Raw genomic sequence first — 19,470 nt, 5'->3', positions numbered from 1 at the left:
ACATAAAAGCATCTTTCATAATCAGATAATTCGTTGCCCTTACTAAACGAGCAGTCAAATGAGGTATAGTACATTCATATCTGTATGAACATATGTAATCTGCATAAACATCTGTCGCACTCGAATGGACTTCCAAATTGGAAGATAAAGACATTGTATCAATTTTTGTTCACTTTAACGAACAGTCGAGGTCTCGTGTTGGTCTTCAAATCTAATGCATTCAGGTCAATTAAGTAACATTTTGAAAACTCACCTTTATTGTATTGGACAGCTTACCGGCACTGGCCACAACTCCTCCCACAGTTGATGGCGCCAACGCGAATGCACGCGTTAAACTTATCAAAGAAACGCACAACCAAAAAACCTGCGTTAATCTCATTTTTCACACACATAAACCCGAACCAATTTAGATACGATTTAGCTAACGAGTTAGATTTTCTCGCAACTACTCACTCACGGTACAGTATCTTCCCAGGTAAGTACTGTGAAATGCAATCAAATATCACTCACGCCACGGTAACATCAACACACGAAACAATAAAAACAACAACGGAAATAACGAATTTTATCTTGCCATGTATTTTGTAATCGGCGCGACTTTTGCACATTTTTGTTTTCAATTTCGCAAATTTGCAAAGCAGTTTGTTACTCCAATTTAATCCAAGAAATTAATCATTCAAGTTTCAAGATTTTCGCATGACGATAACGCCGTAAACAATTCATAAAACGATAAAAACAATCATATTTTATTTGGGAGTGCGACAACGGTGCTCCAAAACCGTCATAAGTTATAAAACCATGTCAATGATGATGACCTGTAAAACGAAAAGAGAAAAATTGGAATGTTTTAACATTTTACATCTTTAGGTGAACGTACATTATCAAATTATAGTCGGGCAGATACTGTTTACTTAATGGCCGAACTAGTCACGGTTTGGACTACCGTTGCGGGAATCTCTTGAGAAAAGTGCATAAAGTCAAAAAGCCGGCATAGTAAACCTGAGTCCAGGTGGAGAGGAAGGTATGCATTTGAGTAATTTTATGGAGAAAATCTACATACAAATGGTCTTGGTTCGGCACTACTTGGAGTTGCCATTGTTTTTCTTGCAGTTGAGAATATTACCGAAATAGGTTTGGCGCAATAAGTGAGTTTAGCGTTTGTTTAAGGTGTCATAAGAGGTGTAGTTCGGAATGTTACAAATTCGAGTAAAATTTACATTTTGTACTCTAAATGAACATTTTGTCCTACTTCACAACATGCGGATATAATTTTTGTATAATTTGCGAATAAAACTAGCGATTGCAATGCAAAAGGTTATACTGAATAAATTCCATCCATATCAGGCCACTGATTGTACTTTTACTCTATATATCTTGCTGTAATGAACATAAAGGTTGAGAAATGACCAAACGAACATCCTTAACTGATTATTCCTAGCCAAACCCGCATCTACGTGCGGCTCAAAGGAAGTGCCCATTGACACACGCTTGGAAGCTACTATGCTAGCTAGTTCGGAGATATTGATTCTTTAGAGTCCTCAGTATTTCAATTCCTCACCTGCTACGAAGATTCACTAGTCGTCTTCCTAATGTATCTGAACTTCAACCGAATCCCAGACCTTTAATCGAAAGTTTTGCAACCCAGAATACACGATTGAAATGAGAGAAAATTCCAAAGAACCATATCCTTGTTAGACATCTTCTTTGACCTCAGATGGCAAGGAGGCCAAACTTGTGGAACTTCCTCCTTAACCCACCATCTTATAACCTGTTAAATTTGAGATACCCTTTCTCAAAATTCTCCTGGGGTCCTCAAACCGGAATACCCGAACTGGACGCTTCGGGTACAAAGGTTTTGTGTTCCTTTTTTATGAGAAAGATTCTATGCACGTTTTTCTTTTCGTAGTCAGTTTAAAATCGGAAATATTAGGTTGTTGCACATGAAATGGCCGATTTGGCAATCAAGTGAAGTTAATTGCGATTTTGCTGTATCAAACCACCACCAGTTGGCGCTGTTGGTATCGGATAATGACTACATTTAATCAAGGAATCATTTCCGTTTTGACCATCGTTGTGAAAATAGTGAATAGAAAGGAAAAAAGTCGGGAAACCGGAAGCTGGGCGCTTCAGCTATGAAAGGTTTTGTTCGTTTCTTCTGTAGTAGTATATTTGAGTATATTGAGTATATTTGAGTATATTTGAGTGTAGAACTATCCCATTTGTACGTAGCCCGTTAAGAATATGCATTTAGCATGTCAGATTTAGTACTTCGGGTTGTAAATTTACACGGTAAGGCAACTTTGAGCTACTGTAACTTTGTTACTAATAGTATGATTTTGATAATATGCTTCATATTATATTTTATACTACTACCAACTTTTATAACTCTGACATAAACTTAAGGGGGGTTTTACTCAATTTTCCCAAAAATACGGTAATATAATATTATTAACTTAATTTGAACAGATATCGATATGGAGAGTATTTTGAGATCTGGGTACCGTATAGAGGCAGCTTCATGATTTTTTTTCAGATTTTTCGGTTGGGTAGTTTCTGAGAATGGCTTCGTTAAAGAAATCATCAATTTGCACCCCTCCCACTCCCCGCCTTTTTAACAAATCTCAAAACTAAGACCGGCTTCGAAAAGTACTAATCGAGACCTTTCATTTGATACCCCACATGACTATATTTGGTGAAAAAAATTTGTACACCCCCCTTTTACATGTATGGAGACCCCCCCCCCCATAATCTCAACGTAGGAGGATATTACTCACTGCAAGTCTGGGGGTCCACAGTTCTCACCTTCTCACCAAATTTCGTGTCAATCGATATAGCCGTTTCTGAGAAAAGTGCCTGTGACCGACAGACAGACAGACAGACAGACAGACAGTGGCATGTGAGCGAGGAGTATACGCACAGTGACCATCAGGCTATCATCTTCCAGATGGAGCGTACGACAGGAGCAAAGCGAATCAAGAGCACTGCAATATCGGGTTGGACCTCCAAAAAACTTGATGAAGAAATGTTCGAGGAAATACTTCTGCAGGAAACGATGCCGATGGGAAATGCACGAGAAAAGGTGGCTCAGGTCCTTGAAAAGTTACAAAAAGCTTGTGACGTTTCCATGCCTCGCCGCAAGGTACTCAAAAAACGAATGCCCAACTTCTGGTGGAATGCCGAAATCGAAGAACTTCGTAAAGTTTGCCTTAAAGCCAGAAGACACAGCCTACGAAGTAAAAACCGGTCTGAGTCTGAAGAGTTGCAAAACCAATATAAGAAGGCGGGGAAAGCATTGCAAGCAGCCATCTCAAGAAGTAAAACTGAACACTTCAAGAGATTTTCCAAGGAAGCGGACTTCGACCCATGGGGAAGTGCATACAAGGCAGTTATGGCAACAATCAAGGGAAAGCGCTCACCGCCGATCACCAACTCTGATTTGCTGTGGGAAATCATTAGCACTCTATTCCCATACGTTTCAAGTGAGTCGAACCTACCCACTGTCCAGGTAGATCCCGGTGAAATTCCCGAGGTAACCACGAAAGAAGTCCTGGAAGCCGCGAAGAAGATTGCCGAAAATAAAGCCTCAGGTTTAGACGGCATTCCGAATAAAGCACTGACACTGGCCGTCAAGACAGTTCCAAGGTGGTTCTCTGAAACATTTACCAACTGCCTCAAAGATGGGATTTTCCCGGAAGAGTGGCGGAAACAGAAGCTTGTGCTAATCCCGAAGACAAATAAACCTTTGGGTGATCCTTCGTCTTATAGACCTATATGCCTGCTAAACGACATCGGCAAACTTTTCGAACGGATCATCTTCAATAGGCTTGTACCAATCACAAAGGGAGGGTGGTCTCTCAGACAGGCAGCTCGGATTTCGAAAGGCAAGATCTACTGTCAATGCCATCAGCACGGTGACGGAAATTGCGGAAAAAGCAATGGAGGCCAATAAATCTTGCGCGGTAGTTACTCTCGATGTGAAGAATGCCTTTAATACGGCAAAATGGAACAAAATAATTGCGGCTTTAATCAAATTGGGCGCTCCTAAATATCTGGTTCACATAGTCATGGAATTTCTCCGGGAGAGGATATTGTGTTACGATTCGGACGGTGGACCTAAAACGTATACAACAACCTGCGGGGTTCCACAAGGATCAGTCCTCGGTCCTCTCCTGTGGATAATAATGTATGACGGAATTCTAAAGTTGCAACTACTCAAAGGAGTGACAATCATTGGCTTCGCAAACGATATCGGAGTAACTATCGTCGCACAAGGCATTGATGAGATCGAGGTACTCACAAACGAGGCAATTTTTTAAATCAGGTCTTGGCTAGAGGAAGCTGGTCTGACACTCGCGGAGCATAAAACCGAGGTAGTTTTGATTACAAAGCGAAGGAAGCAGACGTCGATAAAGATCAGCACTGGAGAATACATAATACAGTCGCAGCCAACGCTTAAATACATAGGAGTTATGGTTGACCAAAGACTGAAATTCAACTCTCATCTTGAAAATTTAGCAACCAAGGCTTCCGGAGTGGCCACATCGTTGGCAAGAATGTTGCCAAATATATGTGGTCCTAGGCAAAGCCGTCGACTCCTCATCTCGAGAGTTGTTAGCTCCATCTTGCTTTTTGCAGCTCCAGTCTGGGCATCGTCTTTGAAGGTGGGAGCAAACAGAAGAAAAATCGCAGCCCCATACCGATTGAGCGCATTACGTACGTCATGCGCTTACCGTACAACTTCAGATGAAGCAGCTTGTGTGATAGCCGGCATGATCCCCATCGACATCTTGGCGAATGAGGGTCGACGCCTCTATGACCTATCATATGCAATCGGTGAGTCTTATACCAATCGTCGGCAATTGGCACGAAGTGATTCTATTTTGGAATGGCAGAAAAGGTGGGATGATTCACCTAAAGGACGCTGGACACACATGATTATTCCAGATGTCTCTAAATGGATCAAACGAAGACACGGTCAGGTTAGTTACCACCTAACTCAATTCCTAAGCGGACACGGAGGGTACCGTGCATATCTTTATCGCTTCGGGCGTGATGACTCCCCGTATTGCCCAACATGCGTGATGATTCCGGAAGATGCGGAGCATGCTGTTTTTAACTGCCCGCGGTTCGCTGCACACAGAGCGGAGGCGGAAATTGACGCCGAGGCACGGTTGACACCCGAGAATATCGTGGACTACATGCTAGCCTCTGAAACATCTTGGAGGGTGGTGGAAAAATTAATGAAGGCGATCCACAATCTGCTGAGGAGGGAGAAGCTTCGCAGGAAAGTGACAAATAACGACAGAAGACGCAGTTGATAACTGATCCTGCCCCGCGATGTAATACCCAAATGGCAGTCCCACGGGGTAAGCGAAGGAGAAGGAGATGGTTTTAGTGAGTAAAAGTCTCACATAACCGTATGGCAGGAGCCAGCGGTAGGTTTTGTTCCTTTCCACCTTCCAACGTATAAAAAAAAAAGACAGACAGACAGACAGACGGACAGACAGAGAGACATTGAACCGATTCTACAAACAAAACCTTAAAAAGGATGGAAAAGAGCCAAGAACGTATACTTTTTCTGTATGAATTCAAACTCGGTCATAAAGCAGCGGAGGCGACCAGGAACATTAACTGGCGCATTTGGAGCTGATACGGTAAGCGAACGAACCACACGGCAGTGGCTCGAAAAATCCCGGTCAGGCGACGTAAACCTTCAAAGTGAGCCACGTGGACATCCAGGACCATCGATTCACAACGACGAGCTACGTTTGCTAGTCGAATCCGACATACATCAGTCTGTCAGAGACATTGCAGAGAAACTGGGCGTACACTATTCGACAGTTTTCCGGCACTTGCAACAACATGGAAAGGTGAAACAGCTCGACAAACGGGTTCCGCATGCCCTTAGGGAGCCGATCAGCACAATGGCTAGATGCTGATGGGCCTCCGAAGCATATGCCGAAATCAAGCCTCCATCCGAAGAAGGTAATGGTGACTGTTTGGTGGTCTACAGCTGGAGTTATCCACTATTTTTTTTGGCACCTGGAGAAACAATAAATGCACAGAAATACTGTGCCCAACTCGAGGTAATGCACCAAAAATTGAGTATTCAACGGCCGAGAATGGTCAACAGAGATGGTGTGATACTCCTCCACGACAATGCACGACCTCATGTATCCAGAACAGCGGTTCCAAAGTTGAACGAATTGCAATATGAGACTCTGCCTCATCCACCATATTCACCGGACCTTTCGCAAACCGACTATCACTTTTTTAAGCATTTGGATCATTTTTTGGGGGAAAACCAATTTAGGAACGAAGAGGCCATCAAAATTACCTTCGACAAATTTCCCAACGCCCGAAAGTTGGACTTCTACGAAACTGGCATACATGCTCTTGAATCTCGCTGGGAGAAGTGTTTTGAATCGACTGGCACCTATTTTGATTAATTAAATAAATTGTAAGCTTTACAGTCGTTTCAAATTTTAGTACCAAATCGGCCATTTAATGTGCAACAACCTAATAATATAGTGGGGGTGAAGTGGGGTGACGTGCAACACTTTTTTTGTTGTTCAGGAAAAATCTCCAAAAATTAAATATTTGAATATAAAATGACTGTATTATATAAAGGAAGGAAAATATTAAGAGGACTTGCGATTACGTTTTTCGGTGGTTGAGGTTATCTTTGACCGGCTTCCGTGGTGATTGTGTCAACTTTTCCTTGGCCCATTCATTGGCTTTCTTTTGCAAATCGAAGCGGTTTTATGACGATGTCATAATGCTGCTTTTCAACGATTTTCTGCCACGATTGGCTTTTGGTGTGAGAGCAGCAAACCAAACTGGGCCAACACCAACTAATGCTACTCGAAGTGATTGGGATGTGGACGCAGCAGTGAACGTATAAGATGCAGATTCTGTTCCAATTGATGTGCTTGCAACATCACCGCAACATGCACCTCTCCAGTGCGACCAATGTCCGTATTGTTGTCTAGGAAAACCATATTGTACACGTCTCCCTCTCCATTGTATTGTTTGGCCATTAGCTTCTCACTGCTAATCCCTGCCGCAAGAAAATCGTCAGCTGTCAGAATTTATAGGTAAAACCCCGTTGATGCGAAGCCTTTTCGGATATTCATGACCGTACAGCTCTGAATCAACCCCTTGTCACTCCAGCTACATGGTGTATCTGAAACTTCCGCCCGGCATTACTGAGAGATGATTCAAGGACTTTCACTGTGTGTGACTTTTTGACGGAACCAAAAACAGACACATCCAGTGGTTGCATGCGGTGAATAAAATGAGGCGGCAGTGGCAAGACAGTAATGCCATTATCAATGCGCAGATCGATGGCATTGATCGAAACATGTGATACGTGATTGTAAATGATCAACAGTAGCGGATTGTCTTTCGAGGCTTCAGGAAAACGACAAAATTCGCTACTGTCATGCACCTGCTTTCATTTACATCCCGGCGGTGAATTTTACGTGAAAATGGATTTCATGTTTTAGCGAGAAAACAAAAAAAAAGGTGGAATGGTATTACCAGCAGCGCTTACACCGACGGCTACGGTTACGTTCCTCCCAGGCTCACGTTCAATAAAAGAACCAAATTTGGTCCCTTTCTGTCCGACTACTTTCACAGGTTGGGTCGATATAGTTGTGTTCCGCAAATCGCGTCTCCTCCAAAATAGCTTTCAAATTAGCGAAAAAGTCGTCCACCGATGTTCTGCAAAATCCTTTCGATTAGCGCAAGCTGGTTGATTGTGGCTTCCGCAACGATATATTGGAATGGCGGCCCATGAAGCTGTTATACTAATCCGTGGTCGCCTTACCAGCTTCCGTCCACCGTTCCGGCATTGCACACGCATACTTTCTCCCATATTTGTAAGCCAAGCTACGAATATCATTGATGAATTGACCATAATTTATTTTCGCACATTTCACAAGGTACGGGGGGGATTTAAAGAAACGAAACGAAACTCAAATCCACATCGTCCCTCAATTCCTTTAGTAGATACCACGTATTTCAAAAAGACTGCTGGAAGGGTTGATGATAATTCACCAAACAACATGGTACGATCAACAATCATATCAATCCACGATAACATCACTGAAGCACATACCATAAAAATCCAATGAGGGGACCCTAAAGTTGAAACTTTCAACCTGTAGATACCCATCGGTATCTGGTTGCCTTCATCACCATCACCATCATCAACGGCGCAATAACCCGTATCCGGTGTAGGCCTGCCTTAATAAGGAACTCCAGATGTCCCGGTATTACGCCGAGGTCTCCCAATTCGATATCCCTAAAAGCTGTCTGGTGTCCTGACCTAAGTCATAGCTTCATCTAAGGCAGGGTCTGGGTCTGCCTCCTTTTCTTTTTCTACTATAGATATTGCCCTTATAGACTTTCCGGGCTGGATCATCCTCATCCATACGAATTAGGTGACCGCCCACCGCAACCTGTTGAGCCGGATTTTATTCACAACCAGACGGTCATGGTATCGCTCATAGATTTCGTTATTATGTAGACTACGGAATCATCCATCCTCATGTAGGGGGCCAAAAATTCTTCGGAGGATTCTTCTCTCGAACGTGGCCAAGAGTTTGCGTTTTTTTTTTTTGCTAATAACCCAGGTCTTCGAGGAATACATGACTGGCAAGATCGTTGTCTTTTGCAGTAACAACTTTGACCTTATGGTGAGATGTTTCGAGCGGAATAGTTTTTGTCAGCTAAAATAGGCTTTGTTGGCTGCCAACAACCGTGCGCAGATTTCATCATCGTAGCTGTTATCGGTTGTGATTTTCGGCCCTAGATAGGAGAAATTATCAACGGTCTCAAAGTTGTAGTCTCCTATCTTTATTTTTCCCGTTCGACCAGCGTGGTTTGATGCTGTTGGTTGGTTGGCTTTTGGTGTTGACATTGCCACCGTATTGCTTTTTTTGCCTTCATTAATGTGCAGCCCAAGATCTCGCGCCAATTGCCGCCTGCTGGATCTGGATGAAGGTGGTTCTTCCCATGATGTCGACATCGTCAGCATACGCCAGTAGTTTAGCGGACTTAAGGGGGATCGTATCTCTTGCATTGACCTCAGCATCACGGATCACTTTCACCAGGGCCAGGTTAAGTAGGACGCATGATAGGTTATCCTCTTGTAGTAGACCGTTGTTGATGTCGAATAGTATTGAGAGTGACCCTGCTGCTTTTAGCTGGCCTCGCACATTGGTCAGGATCAGCCTAGTCAGCCTTATTAATTTCGTCGGGATACCGAATTCTCTCATGGCCGTGTGCAGTTTTACTCTGGCTATGTATCATAGGCGGCTTTAAAGTCGATGAAGAGATGGTGCAACTGATGGCCATATTCCAACAGTTTTTCTATCGCTTGCCGCAGAGGGAAAATCTGATCTCTTGCCGATTTGGCTGGAGTGAAGCCTCTTTGGTATGGGCCAATGATGTTCTGGGCATATAGGACTATCCGGCCTAGCAAGATAGCGGAGAATATCTTATAGATGGTACTCAGCAACGTGATACCTCTATAATTGCAGCACGGTGTGATATATCCCTTTTATGTATGAGAGATAATGCCTCTTTGTCAGTCGTCAGCCAATGATTCGCTATCCCACACCTTGAGCGCAAGTTGATGAACCACTTGGTGTAATTGGTCGCCTCCATATTTAACCAATTCGGTTGTAATTCCATCGGCTCCTGGCAAATTATGATTTTTAAGCCGATGAATTGCACGAACTGTTTCTTCTATACTTGGTGGTGGCAATATTGGTCCGTCGTCTTCAGTTGGTGGGAGCTCCAACTCGCCGATGTTCTGGTTGTTCAGTAGTTCATAAAAGTACTCAATCCATCGGTTGCTCCCTGTACTTTTCAAGTGCACAGACCTGTTGGTTCTCCCAGGCTTCCTTTTTCTGTCTGTGAAGTCGCTTTTTCCGCTCTCAGGAGTTCGTGATTAGTCTCTGCGCGTTCCGCGTCCTTTGCAACATTACTCGGTATGCAGCATTCTTCCGTTCCGTTGCTAGCTTACATTCATCGTCAAACCAGCCGTTCCGAGTCTTTTGCGGCGGGGACCAAGTATGTTTGTGGCCGTATTTATGATAACGTTCTTCAGGTGATTGTGAAGATCATTTGTTGATATCTTATTGTCCACAAAAAGCGAGCATGCGGCATATATTCCTAGTGTTAAGAAAAAATACCATTCACGTTTTTTTGGGAAGTCATTTTATAGCCAGATTTTCAACCTCTAATATTTTTTACCACTGCATCATATTTGCATGTATTATCCATAATAGCAAATATGTCGGTCGAAAACTTTGAACAGTTGATGATATCTCAATTAAATGCCATGTTTACTCCGCAAACAATAGTTATAGCCACGCGAGGAATATGCAACTTTTTCTATTCAAATGAATTTGCAATAAAATTGCGGAGCATAAAATTTCACAACCTAACTCGTGAATGCGCAACTGAACTAAAAGAACTTAATATACTTAACGAAATTCCAAAATAAAGCGGAAATTTATATGTGGCATTAAACAATACATACATATGTTGATACCAGACCCACAATGACGGTAAAAAGGCCCGCGAAAATGAACCTTTCTTTGTAACAGGTTTTGAACACATCGCACAAAACCTAGCGATAAACAGATGCCGTCATAAATGAATTAATTCAATTGTTGTGAAATTTAAGTTACCATTAAACATTTTAATGATCTAGAAAATCACTTACATTCAACCTTACGTGCGCACACACATGATACGTACATATGCAACCGCAAAAGATAAAGCTTCGATTAATGGAAGATATTTAAATTTAAATTGAATGGAGGAAATGAATAAATATGCACAGACCAGCGTTTGTTTAAGTTTAACCTAGTATGGAAATGTGGGCATCCACAAGGTCATTTCAATTTCATTTCAACGGTATTACGAAAATATTTGCCAAAAGCTTGATGTTTATTGACCAATTATGGTCTATGCTCATTCCCTTTTTGAGGCCAAATTATGAGAAGAAGACATCAGTTTTCCTGAGAAAAATGCTTCTCGTTTTTCATTTATTGAGGTGTGAATTGGTAGTGGGTGTTATATTTTCGAATCTTTTATTAAATTACTTATGTAAACTTAGCTGCCAGTGGCTTATAAAGTATCTGACTAGACATACATACAAGTGCCTTATTGTATAGTTTTGAGGAACATAAAAACGAAAACGGAATATCTTTGTATCAATAATTTACTCATCTTCCAGGGGAAAATTGAATTCCACGCTGGCAGGTCTGGACCTCTTTTAACAATACGGTAGATAAGCTAATCTTGATTCATCATCATCAAGGGTGCAACAATCTTCTCTATTTCTCTATGAGTAAGCGCGTAGCGCCAATTGCGTCAGTAGTTCCACAGTTCTTGACAAATCCGGCTTGATTCACGGTTATTTCAACGATTTCGCGAATACCGTTGTCAAGAATGCGTTCAAAAATCTTCATGGTATGGGATAGTAATCGTAGTAATTCTCTTTCTAGAGCTCAGATGCAATGTCATCAGGGCCTGTGGCTTTCCCCGATTTCATTCGTTTTATTGCCTCCTTGACTTCAGTTACGCCGACAAGTTTCTTTTCACAGATCTTCTTTTCAACATCGCCATTCCAAAGCCAAGTATCTTGGTTGATGTACCCCTTACTTGGCTTGGTGACCCCGAAGGCTGCAGAGGCCGCTTTGTGGATCGTGGCTTTCATTTGGTTCCACGATTCTTCCACATTCGTAATGGTTGGTAATCGCGTAAGTGAAATCATTTCTTCTTCCTTCTCATGAAATGTACCACGGGCCAGTGCGTTCCTCACGCTGTTTTATCGGTGGCTTAATTCGCAGGAGGACAATCAACGGCCGATGTTGAGATGCGATAGTCTCATAGGGAATGGGTTTGCAATCAGTGACAGTGGTAAAATGTCAGCGTCTTATGAGAATATAGTTGATTTGCGTTTTACTGTTCCCACTATAAAATGTAGGAAGATGAGACAATCGTTTGAAGAACCATTTATTCATAAGTACAAGGTTATAGGTGTCCGCAAAATCAATTACACGCTCGCCACCCACATCGCGCGCTCCAACCGCCTTTTCTCCATGGCACCTGTTACCGTCTGCTTTTTCACCCACATGACCATTAAGGTCTCCGGCAATGATGATGTGGCGCGGCAGGATCTGCAGCATTCGAAATTTATTTCGGATGTTGCGGATGCGGACGGGTAGATGGCGCTGAACTCAGAAACTCTCCATTCACTCGTTTTCAGAACGCACCAGGGGAGTGGAGAACCAGCGGTAAAAAAATGCCGTTGGTTGGGACAGTAAGGACCGCATGGAAATAAGTCGGTCTCTTCTGTACCCAACCGCGGCTCTGAACACTTCGGCTCGCTCGTGACTTAAGTTTCAAATATCTCTTTTGCTGTTTCTTAAAACTAAAAATATCGTTTGTAATTTTTCTCTCTTAGAGATTTGAATGCAGTTTTAGTACGACTACGCCACTACAATAGCAATTAACAAAGTGTTTAATCCATAAAGTAAAATTCAAAAATAAAATTGGATAAATACTTAATTGGTGACCCCGATATTAAAAAAGTGACAAATTGTCCGCCATCGCCGCCATTGGTGAAGTTCTATTAACGACAAAATTCGTCCGAGCAACACGGCAGAAATAGAACTTCCAAACACCGAGAAATCTATCAAAAACATCAGTAGACCGTACGGCAAGCGATTTTCACGCGTTCGCATCTACAGTTGAGTGTCGAGTGCCGTTGTAAACATCACGAAAACGTGTCGCATCTCCACATCCCGAGTCGGAGCAGAGGCAAGAAAAAAAACGCGAGAAAACTTTCTCTACACAGTGTACTGCGCGACCCACGACGGACCCTCACCAGAAGTAGATTTTCACGCGGCTTCCCGTACGCGCGCCCTCCTGCACAACACCTTTCACGCACCGGACCAGTCATCATTGCCACGACCTTCCGACAATCTTTGCAGGAAATACTATCCGCGCTTCAAAAGTGTTCCCAATAATTGTGCAGAGTCCAGCCAGCGAGCAGGTTCAGAGCAATTTGGCGCTGCAGCGTTCGGAAAGGATAAGTTGAACAACCGCCCGGTCTCCTCGCAGTCAGTGGCCGCGTCATTGCCGTCGTCATTTTGGTGAGCGTTTCTGCTGCACATTTTCCTTGAGAATTTAGGAGTTGTCGCGACAACGATCAACAACAGCAGCAAACGGACGTCCCCAGCACCGCCAACGCCGCAGCTACAGCCCGACGAATTCGAACCAGCGCCGCCGTCGAGGAGGACCCCAGCTCGGCTTGAAAGTTATACTTAAGTGAAATTATTATTATCGCATCTCTGTAATCATTTTATATCCGAATCAAATTCAATTGTTAGCATTAGTTGTGCGCTATTCGCACTAATTGTTCATTATATTAAAAGTAAAAAGTGATAATAAAATTAAATCCGCTGCAAGAGACGGCGTTGAGGTGTTTAGCATCGCGAGTTCTCCGTTTTCTTTGGTGTTTTTGGTCTGCGCTGGAGAGCGTCCGCTTCGGTCGTCGTTTTTCTCGGTTCGTGCGTGCATTTGTGGGTACGGCCTGCCGTGTCGGTGTAAATTTCACTGCGTTTCAGTATAAACTCACCGCGTCTGCATCACAAACTCGTACTTTTCGGTAAGAAAAATGTCGTTTGACAATAAAGACGCGGCAGGCCCATCGGACCCACAAGTGACCGCCCTCGCCGTACGCGTTCCTCCGTTTTGGCGGCGGAACCCCGAGCTGTGGTTCGTGCATTTGGAAGCGCAGTTCCAAATGTCCGGCATCACATCGGACGCGACCCGTTTCAACTACGCGGTGGTCGGCCTGGACGAAGAGTCCATACTTCTGGTGTCCGACGTAGTGAAGTCGGCATCGTACTCTCAGCTCAAGAGCGAGTTGATCAGGCGCCTGTCGGCAAGCGAGTCGGCAAAATTAGACCACTTGCTGGCGGGTTTAACGTTGGGTGATCGAACTCCCAGCCAATTGCTTCGTGAAATGAGGCAATTGGGTGGGAGCAAGATCGGCGACGACCTGATCAAGTCGCTCTGGCTGCGTCGGCTCCCGGAGGGCACCCAGGCGATCCTAGCCTGCGTCTCCGGTTCTTTGGAGGAACTAGCAGCAACGGCCGATCAGGTACAGGAGGTGTACGTTCGCCCAACCATAGCGGCCGTTCAACCACCGTCGGATGAGGTCAGCGACTTACGGCGCGATATCGCGGCCTTAACTGCCAGCGTGGCCGAGATGCGGGCGACGTTGGACGCTCAGCGTTCGAGTGCCAGGTCGCGAGCTCGCTCACGGTCTGCCACACGAAAAGGGCGTTCGGGTAGCAGGTCGTCAAGACAGCCTGCGGACCAAGGTATTTGCTGGTATCATCGTAACTTCGGAGATAAAGCGACAAGATGTACGCTACCTTGCAAATTCGCGCCTACCGCAAAAAACTAGGTCCGCGGGGGGTCTTGGCGACGGCCACCCAGAGCGCAGCGCCACGTCGCCTAACTATTTTCGACCCCCTCAGCAGGCGCAACTACCTCGTCGACACGGGTGCGGAGGTTTCGGTTCTTCCCGTACCCCAGCATCATCGACTATTTCCACAACCCCTCAAACTGGCGGCAGCAAATTCCTCCCGCATCAATACATACGGGTACAGGCAAGTGGACGTGAGTCTTGGCTTGCGTAGGACGTTTCCGTGGCGTTTCATCCTGGCGGATGTCAGCTTCCCCATATTAGGCGCAGACTTCTTGTGTCACTATGGGTTGCTGGTGGACTTGCAAAATAAGTCCCTTATAGACCCCACAACCAAACTAAATTCGTCGGGCCAAATGGTATCTCACGCTGACAATAACCTTTCCGTTCTTTTGGAAGACATCTCCGACTCTCGTGTTCGGACACTCCTCCAAAAGTTCAGCCAGATAACTACCGAGTGTAGTCTCTCGAAACCAGTAAAGCACAATGTGCAGCACCACATAAATACTACTGGTTCCCCGATTTTCTCAAAGGTGCGTCCTCTACCACCCCAGAAACTGGCTATCGCGCGGAAAGAATTTGAACAACTTGTTCAACAGGGTATCTGCAGGCCCTCAAACAGCTGTTGGTCTTCCCCTTTACATATGGTCCCTAAGCCAAATGGCGAATGGCGTCCCTGTGGGGATTACAGAAGGCTAAACACACAGACTGTTCCTGACCGATATCCGATTCCACTCATCCACGACTTTGCGCATCACCTCGCGAATTGCCGCATCTTTTCGACCTTGGACTTAGCCAAGGCATACCACCAAATCCCAGTAGCTCCTGAAGACATTCCAAAGACGGCAATATGCACACCCTTCGGACTCTTCGAGTTCACCCGAATGACTTTCGGATTGTGCAATGCGGCGCAAACCTTTCAAAGGTTCATTCACTCAGTCCTGCGAAACCTCGATTTCTGTTTCGTCTATTTGGATGATGTTTTGGTCGCTTCTTCTACTGAGTCTGAGCACTTAGCCCATCTCGAGTGCATTTTCCAACGTCTCCTTGAGGCCGGTTTAGTCTTAAACGTTGAGAAGTGCAAATTCCTTCAAAAACAGGTGAGATTCCTCGGCCACTCCATTTCCTCTGAAGGAATACAGCCCGACCCAGACAAGGTGCAAGCAATCACAAGCTTCCCGCGTCCAAAAACAGTGAGGGAGTTGAGGAGGTTCTTGGGCATGCTAAACTTTTACCGTCGTTTCCTGCCCAAGGCCGCCCATCACCAGTCCGTTTTGAACGCGTACTTGTCTGGCCCCAAAACAAAAGACACACGAGAGATTGTGTGGTCTGAAGAGGCTGTCTGCGCGTTCAATAAATCCAGACAGCAACTGGCTGAGGCTACACTTTTGGCATTTCCTCATCAAGATGCACCCCTAGCCGTTTTTGTTGATGCCTCTGACATCGCAGTAGGTGCTGCCCTTCACCAAAAGGTGGACCAAGTTTGGCAGCCGTTGAGCTTCTTCTCGAAGCAGTTGAATCCCGCTCAACGGAACTACAGCACCTACGATCGCGAACTGCTCGCCGCATACCTGTCCATCAAATACTTCCGTTTCTCCCTAGAAGGCAGGCCGTTCACAGTGTTCACGGACCATAAGCCTCTCACGTTCGCTTTGAAACAGAAGCCCGACAAAGCGTCCCCTCGTCAGCTTCGACACCTGAGCTTCATAAGCCAGTTCACGTCAGACATCCAGCACGTGTCCGGGAAGGACAACATTGTTGCTGACGCTTTGTCTCGTGTCTCCGAAGTTAACATCCCCGCCTCACTCGATTTCTCGGCTATTGCCAAGGCGCAAGTGGATGACGCAGCACTTCAGAGCCTCAAGTCCAACCCCAAATAAAAATTTCGGGAGTTGCCCATCTTCGGCTCAAACCTCTCGCTCTGCTGCGAAGACTCGGAAAAGGGACCTCGGCCATACATTCCGGCCACATTTCGCAAGGAAGTGTTCCACGCAGTTCACGACTTGGCGCACCCCGGCATCAGGACAACAAACCGGTTAGTCACCGGAAAATACTTCTGGCCCTCCATGAACAAGGATATCAATTCCTGGGCCAGAGAGTGCATCGCATGCCAGAAGTGTAAAGTCTCCAGGCATGTAAGGAAAGAAGTGGGCTCATTCCCCCGCACTACCAAGCGTTTCCACACCATACACCTCGACATAATAGGGCCTTTGCGAGACTCGCACGGTTACAAGTATTGCCTCACAATCATCGACAGGTTCACGCGGTGGCCTGAGGCAATACCTCTGAAGGACATTACGGCGCAATCTTGTGCCGAAGCCCTCTGCCGAGAGTGGATACCTCGCTTTGGCGTCCCTGCAGTGATCATCACTGACCAGGGAATGCAATTTGAGTCCACCCTTTTCTCCGAGTTAGGCAAACTCCTGGGTTTTAAACGCCAGCGGACTACTGCATACCACCCGCAGTCCAATGGGATGCTAGAACGTTGGCACCGGACGCTGAAAGCCGCCATTATGGCACGCGACGACCCGTCCTGGACTCAAGTCTTGCCTCTCGTCCTACTCGGCCTTCGTACAACCCGCCGAGAGGAATTTGCTGCCAGCCCCGCGGAGCTGGTTTACGGGGAGAACCCAAGACTCCCAAGCGATCCGGTCTTCGACAAGAGATCGGGTCTCACGGAGTCGGGGTTGGTGCGTCTGCTGAGGGACAATCTCCGACGCATCAAAGCGCCACCACCCACTCGACACTCGTCCATACCTGCTTGTTCGCCCAAGGAACTGGACACGTGCACGCACGTGCTGATCAGGACGGATGCCGTCCGGAAGCCGCTACAGCCTCCATATGAGGGCCCGTACCGCGTTCTCGAGAGGGGAGAACATTTCTTCCAGCTCGAGATCGGTGGTCACAAAAAGGCGGTCTCTTTGTCCAGGCTGAAACCCGTGTGCGCCCCGAAGCAACGTCGTGTCCGCTTTGTGGATTAACGGCGAACGAAGTTCGGGGATCCGTCGCCGAAACCCCCTAGGTTTCGTCTGGGGGCGGAGTGATGTGGCGCGGCAGGATCTGCAGCATTCGAAATTTATTTCGGATGTTGCGGATGCGGACGGGTAGATGGCGCTGAACTCAGAAACTCTCCATTCACTCGTTTTCAGAACGCACCAGGGGAGTGGAGAACCAGCGGTAAAAAAATGCCGTTGGTTGGGACAGTAAGGACCGCATGGAAATAAGTCGGTCTCTTCTGTACCCAACCGCGGCTCTGAACACTTCGGCTCGCTCGTGACTTAAGTTTCAAATATCTCTTTTGCTGTTTCTTAAAACTAAAAATATCGTTTGTAATTTTTCTCTCTTAGAGATTTGAATGCAGTTTTAGTACGACTACGCCACTACAATAGCAATTAACAAAGTGTTTAATCCATAAAGTAAAATTCAAAAATAAAATTGGATAAATACTTAAATGTTATAGTCGTCAGCAGGTACATGACAAGTCTTTTTATCAAGAAGTTGCCAGAAGGCATCTATCTCGGCATCAGATCGACCTATCTGTGGTGCGTACGCGATAAAGAAGTGAATAATGGGATCAACTGATATAATTGTGAGCTTCATCAGCCCATCATCAAATCGTTCGACTTCTTTAATGGCATCACGGAAACCCTCTGAGATGACAATGCCAACACCATATTGAGTGTGCGGGCTACCAAAATAGAGAAGATTACAGCCATTTTTACCGCGTTCGCCTTCAATGTAGCAGCTTTTGGCACCAGACCATCGGGTTTCTTGTAGAGCGCAGATATCAATGCACCTTTTTCGAAGGGCTCTTGCGAGTTCCTCGGTCTTTCCAGTTAGGATGCCAACATTCAGCGTGCAGACACGTATTTTTTTTGTTCAGACTAACTTACTTACGTCCTGCCACCGTTCATGCATCAAGAACCTTTACCCATTTCTCGACAGGCCGGAGCCGGCCCTGACGCGTTGACTGTGGTGGACAACGTAGCATTTTTCCGAGGCTTGTTAGTCGATCCGATCATCTTGTTACTAGCGACATTGGATGCATTTTCTTGGTCGGTCTGTCGCGGGACCTGTCTCCAAGAGAGTTCAGGTACGATTTAGCATAGTGGAATAACTCGAATTATACTTGATTTATCTATTTTCCTGATCTCTGCATTTTATTTTTGTTTTACGGGGGATAGTACAAAGTACGTAGCCTCCAACCCTCCTCCTTTACTTGGGCTTGCGACCAACATACTATGTTAATAACATTGCACTAAATACAGCATCATATCGAATCAGTTGGTGCGGAGTTGCTGCTGAAACTTGGCCACCTGAACGAAACATTTTTGGTATGGGTGCCAGGGCACTCGGGCATCGCTTGTAATGCGGAGGCTGACAGAGTGGCTAGCTAAGGGTCTGGCTGCACAGTGATGGAGCTCCACAATTTCGGAGCCAGAACTACCATTTGACATCAGGCCGTCCAATGTCAATCCTGCTCTAAAGAATTAAGTTGCACATATTCATGAAGCGGAATGGAGAAATTTGAATTCCTGGCGGCAGATGAAAATCTTTGTGAAAAAACCCTAGACCTCTAGAGCAGCATTCTTATCGTCTCTTAAGAAGTGGGAACTGCTAGAACTGATAATACCTTTTAAACGGAACGGTCCTGCATTCATATCCAGACGGCCTCAGACCTCAAACGAAGATATCTCGGTGATGTTTTCTTCTACGGAGAATCTCTTTGCATTTGGAAGATGGTCTCATATTCAAAATACCCGCAGGATGCCATGGGCCTAACCAAAGGTCTTATTATTTTATTATTATTTATTTATTTAATTGATTAACAATAAACGGAGAATACTTCATTACTAATTGCTTGTAAGTGCATATAGAAAATGAAAGGAAAACAAAAAGTTACAAAGTGTCAATAACTCTATTTTTGTGAGCGGCTGGGATGAAGC

The 19,470-nt window shown here is 45.2% G+C and overlaps 1 protein-coding gene across 1 annotated transcript in view; it reads right to left on the bottom strand.

Annotated features, from left to right (window-relative positions):
• Positions 1–19,470, bottom strand: part of LOC119651347 (esterase B1) — a 108,284-nt gene that overhangs the window by 63,086 nt on the left and 25,728 nt on the right. Inside the window, exon 2 of the mRNA XM_038054907.1 lies at positions 254–815. Coding sequence (XP_037910835.1) covers positions 254–379 — 126 coding nt within the window. The 5' untranslated portion in view covers positions 380–815. The remainder of the gene's footprint in view (positions 1–253; positions 816–19,470) is intronic.

The sequence above is a fragment of the Hermetia illucens genome, chromosome 3 (assembly GCF_905115235.1).
Source record: "Hermetia illucens chromosome 3, iHerIll2.2.curated.20191125, whole genome shotgun sequence".
In the NCBI taxonomy this organism is placed as follows: domain Eukaryota; kingdom Metazoa; phylum Arthropoda; class Insecta; order Diptera; family Stratiomyidae; genus Hermetia; species Hermetia illucens.
Note: the sequence above shows the minus strand (reverse complement) of the source record. Positions and strands in the feature narration are given on the sequence as shown.